The sequence below is a fragment of the Ciconia boyciana genome, chromosome 20, assembly GCF_034638445.1.
Source record: "Ciconia boyciana chromosome 20, ASM3463844v1, whole genome shotgun sequence".
NCBI classification, from domain to species: Eukaryota; Metazoa; Chordata; class Aves; order Ciconiiformes; family Ciconiidae; genus Ciconia; species Ciconia boyciana.
The window spans coordinates 534,622-546,057 of NC_132953.1; the positions used below are offsets into that span (position 1 = coordinate 534,622).

An 11,436-nucleotide genomic window follows, 5' to 3' on the forward strand; every position below is an offset into this window, starting at 1 on the left:
CCATGTCTAGAGAAAGAGGGTCAATAAAAATGCTATGGAAGCTGGGTTTGGCCACAGCTGGATCCAGGACACTGGGCTGTGTGGACTTTTGGCCTGTGGCAGTACGTATGCATCGTGAACTCACAGACTTCACAAATACATTACATTCTGAATAAAATTTTAAGCTCTCTGGTTCCTGTACCTTAGTATGAACAATATCTGATTGTTTGTATGCTTAAGAGTACAGCCACCAGCGTCCAAGCTTGAAAGAAAAAAAAAATGCTTTGATTAAAAATGTTCTTTTGCTTGTCGCTGTCTGCATGCAACTACTTCTGGTCAGCTGAGAGATTTTCACTGAGGTGTCTGCAAAGCAAACCAGGAGGAGCTTTGTTGATATATGAAAACTTGATGGTGCAGAGAGTTTCTTTTGCGATACTCTGGAAAACCTGAACAAGGACAGGCTGCTCCCTGACTTCGCTCCTTTAAGCAAGAGGAACCTTATGGTGTAAGTCTTAATAATCATCCCAAAAATAATATTATCAAGCTTTTAATAGCTTTTACTTACCAACAGCCCTGGTAATGCTCAGGGAAGTTTGCCCCACAGCTATTTTAGTTATTAGAGGCTGTTCTTTAGCAATTAAATTGCAGGGCATTTCATACATGGCTTAGCAGACAACATACAGTTGATGTAATTTAAATAAATGTCCTCTCGACAGCCTGGGACACAGGGAACATTGTGCTGCACCTACCTTTGCTGGTGCGAAACGTCAGCATGGCAGGCTGGCCTTCGCCAGCAGCGCTCCTCGCCACCATTAAAACTTCATACAGGCTGGAAGGCTCCAGCTCGGTGAGCCGCAGCTCGTTCTCACTGCCAGGGACACGCACCGTGTGCCAGCTTCCCGCCGCACTGACACTGTCCTCCAGCTGCACAGGACGGAGAAAAAGCTCAGCATCAGCAGTGAATTGCATAGAACCCAACCCTTAAATGCCTCATCACTTTCACACACAAGCATCCAAAGGACCTCTGTCACTTGTCAAAACTCCTTATGTCTTCCTGTATCTACCTATGGTTTGTCTCCAAGTGCTTCTGCCACAAATCAGCACTTTCGCAACTAGCTTCATGGTGCTCCTTCGATAAACGTGACTTATTTTCCCTCTCCATACACATGTGCGCACTTGTTTTTGGAAAAAAATGGTCATTTTCACTTGTGGCCAAAACTAGCAAGAGACCAAATGATTCTGAAGACTTCAATCAGCCTGTAGCTGGCAGTGTGTGTGACATTAAAGGGTTGGACCCAGCACCCTAATGAGAAAGATATGTTCCCTGAACTATCCCAGCTTTTCCTGTACTTAAGCATTTAAAAATATTTATTGGCTAAAATGGGCAACAAAAAGTATGTCTTAGTTACTTCTTGAGGCTGGAAAAAAAAGTCAGCAGGGAGAGCAAAGCTTTGTTTTTTATTAATGTATGGTTCCTTTTTAAAAAAAAAAAAAAAAAACCACAACAAACCACTTTTTAATCTAACAGTGAAATCACCAGCTCCATTTAAGAAAGGAAAGAGATTCGGGGTAGTCTCTTAATGCTTGACCTTTGCAGGAAAACATTACCCCAAATCCCAAAGGAAAAGACAAAGATTCTACCAAAAATAAACTACTAAACAATATAAGACTTTAATAAAACATGGAAGGCAGATCTAAATGTTGTGGATTATCAAAGGTTATACCAGAGGTCTTTGTTCAAGTATTTTCTTCTGAAGCGACCACTCTAAGGCCTTTATTCCCCCAATGTTCCCCCCCACCTTAAAAGAGGGAAATCAATATAATAATTTAATGACACAAAGAGAACACCACCCTAAAAAACCATGGTAAACTGCCTACGAGAAGCGCATGAGTAAGCACATTTAATGTGGCAAGGATTGTTATGAGTGAGGGGTAAGCATCAAAAAGGTCAAAGACTTATTCAAAGCTTTCAGTGCTTATGTGAACCAACCACCTTTGGATGAGAAATTGTATCAACAGACTTTGGCACCAGGTTTTCAGGAACTAACAGGTCAAAAATCTAAGCATTCCCTCCAGGCTAAGACAAGATCAGGATGTAGAGGATTAAAAAGCTTATGACAAATAAACTAAACGGCTTTGCCATGCAGAAAAAACTGTTTGCTCGGAAAAACGGGCCCAGGCATTGCTTGGTTCTGATTTTAATCGGAAGAGCTCACTGTTGACACACCATTTTTAAGGACGTGACAGACATCTGCCTAGGAAATTGTAGTTCACCTTCGTATTCGATCACTTCAGTTTAACAGTGTCTCTTTGGGACGCAGAGTAGCAAACTCTTTGACGTATTAGGCTAATATTCAGCTTCCCTTCTGATCTCAAGCGTACCCACCAGATTCAAGCTTGCTCACACGAATGCAGTTTTAACATCACTGAAGTTGTGTACAATATGCCCTGGAGCCCCATTCCCCATAGACCATAATGATACCGTAAAGGAAATAAAAGCCCGGGCTCTACTGAATAAATCTCACTTAAAACTAGATAGAACAGCGTACTTGTGACCAACTTCAGTCATCCCTAAAATGAGCTGCCTGTGTGGCCACGGCAACGTTGTGGTTCAACTATATTCTATATTCTCTCTGGCCTGACACCACGTTCTTGTCAACGCCAGCACCGCAACAATTATTAGTTCTTTGAGAAACCTAAAACAACGCAATCCATCTGCTGCGGTGTGCTGCTTCAACACTACGGAGAAACGTTACCTTGCGGTATTTGACAAAATAGGCATTGATGGGTAAGCCCCCGTCCCTCCCCGAACGCCACACCAGGTTGTACGTGTCTGGCTTCAGCGTCTGCGGGGGGCTGAGGATGATGGGGGCTTCAGGGGGAGCGGCGGCATTCGAGGCTTTTTCCGTTGCAGCTGCATCCAAACGCGATTTTGTTGGAGGCGAGCTTGAAAACGCCGTTTCTGCACCAAAATCACCGTCACTGTCATCGCTCAGGGCAATCTCCATGGGAGCCATTTCTTCTGCTTTTGTGCCAGTTTCTAAAGGAACTGTAAAGGGAGGAGTCTGGTTACATCTTCAAGATGACGTACGTTTGTCCGGTGCAGAGGGGACACTAAATCATTTAAGAGTGTCATTTCCAAACAAGCCCTGCTGCAAAAAGCCAGTTCAAGAGATGCCCGCGCAGACCTGAGCCCGGTGCCAAGCTGCACCCTTGCGCGCCGGCTTTTTTTTTTCAGAGCAGAACAGTGGGGCAGGCGTTTTTTGGTTTGTTGTTTTGGAGGGGGTTGGAGTTTTTTGGTTTTTTTATGCAGCAGCAAAGAGAGAAAACCTGAAACAGGACATCCACAGGCACAGTTTGACTAGCATCTCCGATAAATTAAGTAGTGGCAATGCACGTTAATAGAAAAAAAAAAAAATACAGCTACACTTGTGACACAAATGGAGTAATTTAAATTAATTGCAGTTGTACAAGGAACTTTTCATGGCCTGAACTGGCATGCACACAAGAGGACATTCTCCTACCTCAGTTTCTGAGGTTTTAGCTGTAATTTTGATCAGCTTTGAAAGTTGCATGACTTGACTACTTCATCTGAAAATTTATGCTGAGAATAAACTCAGTTTACAGGCAGATCTAACGTGCAACTTAATACCAACACATTTCTAGAAATCCTGCTTTAGCCTCCTCCATCCTATTTACTTTGCCTGGTATGAAAAAAAATACATATATATAATATCAGTAGTTCGAAAGAGGCTGCGAGACAAAAAAAAAAGCCCTGTTCAGCCGATGCAGGGCTTGTCAGCATTCCAGGCGGGAAAGGGGTGGCAGGTTGGACATCTGAGATTATGCAGGACAAGTAAACGTCAGCGCTTAACACGAGAACGTTTGGGAACCAGCGCAGCTCCTCAAGGTTGCATGCTGCAGCGCCGGGACTGCCAGATGTTCTTAGCCCTGTCCGTCCTTTCAGATTTGTGTAGGTTTATGTTACATGCCGGGGTCTGGAAGGGGAAGGGAATGAAGGGAACTTGGTTTACAAAACAAACAAATTCCTTGGTAATGTAAAGCCTAGGCAGTGTTAGCCTGGCTGACTCAGATTCCTCCAAACCTCCATTAAAATACCAGCAGCAAGTGTGGCTGCTATTTTTGGCCGCTTTTTAAAAAGCTGGGAAGGAAAGTTCTCTTTTCAAATTGAAGACACGCTCTCAGCAAGCATTCCTTGTTTGTTTCTTCCTATTTATTTAGCAATGCCACAAAATTCGGAGACGGGAAGAAGGGAACGACGCGGGGAGGACGTCCCCAAAGCCAGATGGAGTTTGCTGAAAACGTCAGACGCCCCCAGAACAATCTCCAAGCGAAAGGGTATCTACGACTGTCAGCGAAGCAGTGGGAAGGGGATGCACCGCCGCGTGTTAATATTGGAAACAAATGCCATATCTGCTGGAGGAGGCAGAAGGCCCACTGCATTGTGGTGGACCCGGAGGATTTGTGGGTGGGCACAGCATGGTTTGATGCCTGCTGGCACGGGGGAAACGGACTCTTGCACGTGGAGAATGAGTTGTGGTTTAGGCTGGTGACAGGAGACCTGCAGTCATTGTTGTGTTTATTGCTGTGAGAGGGGAGTCGTCAACAACTGGCAAGTAGTTTGTATTTTTGCTTTGGAAAACAACCCCCGGCTAACAATTTCCATTAAGCAATTCGGATCTAAGCTCTTTTTGCTAAGTTGCTGGCATAATTGCTACCCATCCAAACCAGGACATCAGACCTCTCTTTGCTGCTGTGTCATTATGCAACTTTTTTTGGCTGTTGCTTTTAGTGCCATCCCTTTCCCCTTCGCCACTGAGACTTACTCTTCTTCCTTAGCTCCCCAGCCCCACTGGGAAACTCGAGCAGCACCGAGCTGGGTCAGACCAAAGGCTGTATGCACCCAAAATCCTGCCTCCAACAGCAACCAGAGAAGGACCGAATGTCCCACATTCGGGTGTTAAAAGAATGTGTCCATAGCTTTTGCTCACATTGCCCATAACACCCCGTATTTTACAGCTCGCCCCCTTTGTCTGCCTCATTTTGAAGGTAAAACATCCTCACCTTTTCAGCCTCTCCTCCTGCGGAAACTATTCCAACACCCCTATGAACCCACCTCCTGCTTTTCATAGCGCTTTTTCTAGTTCTTCTACACCCTTCTTGAAACAGGGGGACAGACACACAAGCAGATTTCAACCCGCCGGCGTGCCCTGGGTTTACACGGCAGCAGCGCAACCTTTGTATTTTGTCTCCGCTGTGCAAACAGATCGCATTCCCAGGCGTTGCTTCCCTGCTTCTTAAACAACCGGAGGATCCTCCCTCCTTACGAGCTCGCCAAACACCTTAGCACAGGCTGGGAAAGCACTCTGCAAATCTGAATGCAGCAGATCAGTGAAGTCACCTACGCCTGGCAAGTTTTTCAAATCACCCTAAGACTTCTCAGAGGTGCCTGGCTTCTATAAAAGACAGCTTCAGCCTGCTCTCCACTGTATCACCTACCTACCCACCATAAATGCTACTCTTTCTTGGGTTTTATACTAACCTGCCTGCTACTCAGACGCCCTGGAGGGTGTTTTTCTCCTTCATTTCCATTAGACAATGTTATTTTGGAGAATTAACCCTGTGTTTAGTAGCTCTGGGAAGCTACTGCCATGCACGCAAACACCACAACTGTCTAAAAAAGACTTAAAATAAGCGCCATGGGTATAGGAGCCTAAGGCTATCATTTTACATTTTGGTGGTTTCTCACTTTGATGGTGGCTTAAGTTGCCCTGCCCGCTTTTAAGACCATGCAATGAATCACATCGTGGAATTGCTCCAACAGAAAGAAAAAAAAGAAAAAAAAAAAATTCAGCCAAATAAGCTCTCTTACTGTGTGCTTGCACTAGGCAAATTACAGGAACAGGCTGCTGAGGCTGCGAGCTGCTTAAGTTGATCCTACTACCAAAGAAAAGCACTGGAATCACAGCTTAAGTCATTCAGGTGCTTCGGAAGTGTTACCTGGCACAAATTCTTCATTAAAACGTCTAAATGCTTGAGCATGTCTTTTGGCACCGTTGGGAACTGTTCTAAAACCCTAACAGCTCCCAGAAACGACTTAAGGACTTTTATATCAAAACCAAATGCCTTAACCACCCTCTGCACCATAATCAGCAGCTAGTACAACATACTAAGAACCGATAAAAGTTAATAAACAAAACATTAAAATTGAACTTACTGCCATAAAATTCTGAGGCAAAGCAGTGGGATTTTTCTACTTGACACAGACTGAATTCTGGGATGATATTTAGTTTTGTGTTTCCACTCAGCAAGGTCCAACAATAACTTATTTATAAAGCTACACGATGGGATCACTTTCTTGGGGTTTCTTCTTTCTTTCTTCCTCTAAGTGAACCTTTAAGCATCTTTTCAAATTATTTACATGAGTTTTAAACTCTAATCAGTGGTAACAAAGAACTTTAAATACAGGGCCACATATTAAATTCCACTGACCTTAAATCCCACTGACATTCAGCTAAATTTACCAAGGCAAGATGCTGAAAGAGCTGAGAAACTTACGTCACTTCGTGTAACTAAAAATCTGTATCTTAGTTCCTGTGAAGGGAACTTGGGGAAGCTTAAACCTGTTATTAATATCACATAATATTCCAATGTGAAGGAGGGAAATATCCCTTTCCCATCTGGCCTTTAGCATAAGAACTGTCTTTTCCTAGTAGCAATTTCAAGACATCAAAAACCCCACCCTTGGATAGTTTTTATCACATATGAGAATGCTAAGTCCGTGCAATACACACAGCCGCTTCTCCTTCGCCTAAGGTGGAAGGGAGGAACTGGTCCACGAAGACAGCTTAGACTCCTCTGCTTCGTTTCCCCAGGATACCCACACTACCTACCTGCCGTTAATTTCTTATTTTGAGGCATTTCTCACCTAAATCAGGGAGCTGACTGTGCAATTTTGTGCTTCGAGCTTACCAACTGTAAGGAAGGCTTTTGACACCACGGAGCCGTGCTCATTGATGGCTTCGCACGTGTACTCCCCGGCACGCTCAGGCGTCACGTTCCTAATGTGCAAGGAGCTCGAGCCCGCTTGAGACACGAAGAAGTAGGTGGGCTCCGCAACGGCGCTGCCCGGCATTGCTTGAGGAGGTTTCTGCGGTTTTGAATGAAGCACCTGGGAAGGGTGGCTGGTAATAAGTCCTCTGCTGTCGTACCAACGGATCACGGGACTGGGTAGGCCAGTGGCATTGCAAGACAGTGTAACGTCCCCACCATCTCTCACAGTGATGCTTGCTGGTGAAGAAACTATAACTGGGCTAGAGCCTTTGCCTAGGGGGAAAAAAAAACCCACAAAGAATGAATTTGGCTAAGGAATATGACGCTTAATGCCAAAATGCGTCAATACAATTAAAAAAGTCACGCGTGCTTCTTTTTACCCATTTTAACAGTTATTTCTTCTCTAGACAGCCTCTCCAGACTTCCTTTCCAGACTGAAGAGATCAGCTGAGACTTGTGCTTAGAGAAGGCCGACAGAAAACTACACTCAAACCGCACTTCAAATTTTCTAAATAACAAAGACTTGACTGTCAGTGAGGAACGCAGCGCAGGCAAGACTGGCTTAGTCCATTCCATAGGTAAGGTCACAACATATCTGCTCAAGCAGCCTCTGCACAGCTCACATCAATCTTAATAGGTACAGAGAAGGTCAAAAGCTTCAACTACACGTGACAGGGAGAGAACAGGAACTGCAATGGGCTCGCCAACATCCTTCTACAAGCAGAAATCAATTTCTCCAGCTATTAGAAAGTAACTTAGACTGAAAAGTGACCAAAAGGACTATTGGTACCTGCTAATCTGATACAGGAGAAGTGTGCATTAACCCCAAATCTGATGACTGTTTTGTAAACTTGAGGATATGAAATGGGCATAATTACTCGGTGGCCAACACTGCTGAGAATACCAGTTCATCCAGCACAACAGGACATTGATTCCATTTAAGAATAAACTGTGTCAAATTCAACCATAAGCCAATTTAATCGCAGCTGGTAATCTAGGTTTCAAGTATCAAGTAACCATGCTACGCCAGAAACACCTACATCTTTTAAAATTCAACTGAAAGCACCTTCTTTGTAAGACTTGCTACTAACCGTGGTCAGAAACAAATCAATACATAACCTAGGGGCAAAAAACAGGATAAAGCTTGAAGTACAAGCGCTTAATTTGAGTTCTTGAGGGCTGCAAGTGCTCCTACCTGGCTGGACACGAAGTCTCCCGGTGGACTGCACAAATCCAACCCCGTTGTTTGCTACACACTGGTACAAGCCAGAGTCGTCTCGCGTGACCCCACGGATCCGCAGACGGTTTCCCGTCAGCAGATGTCGTGGAGAGAGACAGAGGGGAGCCGCGTTGTGGAGCCAGGTGAGGGTCGGGGCAGGGCTTCCGTGGACGTCGCACCAGAAATGCACAGTCGCTCCAGCGGCCACGGTTTCATCTTGCAGTCCCTTGGAGATGGAGGCAGGTTCTACAAAGGGAAATAATTTTACATAAACCACCGTGTGTTGATCTCAGCCTCAACCCTGAAAAAGATACTGCGAAACGTTACACAAACTTATCGCGTACAAAGGCTAAGCAAGCACCGCATACTTCTAGTTCTACGCAGCCTAAAGCTGTTTTTTCCCCACACGCTTGCTTATTTTAATGGTCTCTCCCTGCTATTCCAAACAGTCACATGTTTTCGTTAATACTGTAAATAAAACACCTGTATTTTCAAAATAATTCTTTAGAGACATCCCCATAACAAAAGGTGTATTTTGTGTCAACAACCTGTTTTCTGAGGTACTCTAATGTATATACATTTCAAAAACCAAACAGAAACAGTCATGGAGGCAAAAACCTCAAACAACAGGAAAATCTGCTACAAAGGAAAGGGGAAATTAGGAACGACTTGCAGCCACACAAAAGAGGCCAAATATATTGCTTTTGCTTTTGTTTTTGTCCTCGTCCAAATATATCACCTCTCCTCGCCAGCTTTTTGCTTATATACAACCTCAAAAGAGAAACATCTGATCTCTGGCACATTATTGACACTGTATCCCATATACACTTGGCACTCCACAGAAAAATAAATAGATCAGTTCTTCCCTTGGAGTTTGTTACCCTTTACTGTTTAATTATTTCAGACTGTGAAGGACTTGAAGAGATAAATAGTTATGGATTTTAACTTGGGAGAGATGATGAGATATGGTCATTATGAACATATCTTTATTCTTTATTTTAACACGCTTAGGTTGAGAAGGAATGTTAGGCTATTTGTAATCAGATGCCAAAACCAGCAAGTATACAAAGAAAATGTTCACTGCCTGGATGTTAAAATCTCTTTATTTCTTACCAAGTATAGTAAGTGAATAGTTAACATATTTCACTACTCCAAGTTCATTTCCCACCACGCAGGAGTAATTTCCAGAGTCCGATGCCTCAAGCCTGTCCGTCACCAGATGGGAGTGCAGCAGTTTCCACCTGCCTTTTCTCAGCGCGTCCCGGCCATCTTTAACCCAGCGGACGGAGGCTGAAGGCAACCCACTGACAACACATTCTAGCGTCAGAGAGCTGTGCCGGGGCACCGCCAGGCTCTGGGGTGCCAGGGGGTGAAGTATGTGGAAGCCACCTGAGGAAGAGCCTGGAGGAAAGCAGACGAGGCTTATCACTAACCAGTCTTTTAAACCGCACTCTCCCATCCCGTCCTCCAGTCCTGAGGTTTGCCGTGTCTTTCAAACATGGCTACTTATACTTGTGACCATGCACGATGTTGTAATGCTCTCTTCCAGAAGTCTTGCTCTGAAATCGGTTTGGCGACTGGAGTATTAGCAGTTATCCCCTTTTCAAAGACTAAGTGCTCTGTCCTCTTGGGATTTGAGAAGCAGCCGCACTGCTCCTCCACAGTAAGGGGAAATAAGAATTGAATGTGCAAATAACGCAGGACGGATTTTACGTAACATGGTATTGGAGACCGGTGGATATTTAGGCTGATATGCCCATGCTAAAAATCTGAGGGATATTATTTATTCGGTTTGAGATGTATGAATTCTGGAGAGCAGAACTGAATACTCACGTGTGACTATGAGCTTACGTCCAGTGAGTTCTATTCTGAGATCGTCAGTAACTGGGTTGTACACTGCACATTTATAGGATCCTTTGTCTTCTAAAGATACATTCAAAATCTGCAGGTTTCCAGACGGAAGAATTAGGTAGTTATCTGAACGAGTGGGGAAGAAAAAAGAAGATTACATTTAACTTAGTTAAAACTAAAGGCTTCATTTTTTTTCTTTATTTTTTAAATAACTTGTCAGATGTATCAATCTATTCTAAACGTAGGATCACAAAGAAATCATGCTGCCATGTAGAGGATATTAATTTACAAAGGTAGGCTTAGATAAAGTGATTTGCACAGGAAGTTCTGCAAGTTTCTGGAGGGTTGTTTGTTTTTTTTTTTTCTTTAAGTTCTAAGAAAGAAAATCCAGGCAAGCTTTTGTTGGATATCTAGATTGCTGACCAGTAGCATAAAACATCTCACCTGTTGATTGTTCCAGCCATTTTCCCCGCACTTGAAAGCGAACCTGTGCTTTAGGGTTACTTTCTGGCACCTTGCATCCAATGAAAGCCGTACCTCCTTCCTCTGCTGCAACGGCCGGTTTCACTGACGTATCAAAATTAGCTAGATCTAGAAGAGAATTGGTAAAAGGTTAAGAGCAGCCAAGCCTTGGGAAAGGGGAAGGGCAGTAAGCTCAGTATTGGAGTTTAAAATATAGGTGGGTTCAAGCTGATTATCTTCTCTGGTGCAGCATTTGGACATTTGTATCAACAGGCATGGTCTCTTCTGTAGTCCGTAACAGCATAAACCCTCCTGTGTACAAACGCTTCCTTACTACAGAAAGGGCCAGCTTTTACATGGGAATAGCGAGGAAAGAAAAACCAGTTCCTATGTTCCCTCAGCTGCTCCAGGAAAAGCAAGCAGAGATGACATTGGTAAGAGAAGACTGCAGTGCTAATGATGGGCTCTGAAGGCGATACAGAAGACAATTTACACTAACAGCAGGAAGCCTGTCCATAAAAACATTAAATTGTCTTTCTGTGATTGTAATTAACATGACACCGAGTACAGCAGCGCCTCCCACTCATTGCCATGAGCAATGAGGCAAGCAGAAAGCCTCAACAGCTAACAGCACCTTCTAATTTGCTACTAAAAAATCTCAAAAGGAGGAGAAAAGTGTGAAGGCTGCTCTTCTACTCCTTTCACGTTCAAAGCATCTTCTAGGTTGTGAAGTTTTTCTATGTTAGCCACCCTTATAGCTCTCTCGAGAGGGTCTTGCTATGGGTCAGTACTTTACCAAAACACTTACTTCTCTCACTTATAAGAAATTTTCCTCCCAGGGGGATTTTGGA

General features: G+C 43.9%; 1 protein-coding gene across 7 annotated transcripts in view; it reads right to left on the bottom strand.

The window, feature by feature from the left end:
• CDON (cell adhesion associated, oncogene regulated) overlaps positions 1 to 11,436 on the bottom strand; it is a 55,736-nt gene that overhangs the window by 21,059 nt on the left and 23,241 nt on the right. For all 7 annotated transcript variants that reach the window (XM_072884569.1, XM_072884574.1, XM_072884573.1 and 4 more), the window contains 7 exons: positions 10,568 to 10,714; positions 10,106 to 10,249; positions 9,386 to 9,673; positions 8,249 to 8,518; positions 6,973 to 7,326; positions 2,736 to 3,028; positions 729 to 903 (listed from right to left, as the gene is read on the bottom strand). In XM_072884569.1, the coding sequence (XP_072740670.1) occupies positions 729 to 903; positions 2,736 to 3,028; positions 6,973 to 7,326; positions 8,249 to 8,518; positions 9,386 to 9,673; positions 10,106 to 10,249; positions 10,568 to 10,714 (1,671 nt within the window). The remainder of the gene's footprint in view (positions 1 to 728; positions 904 to 2,735; positions 3,029 to 6,972; positions 7,327 to 8,248; positions 8,519 to 9,385; positions 9,674 to 10,105; positions 10,250 to 10,567; positions 10,715 to 11,436) is intronic.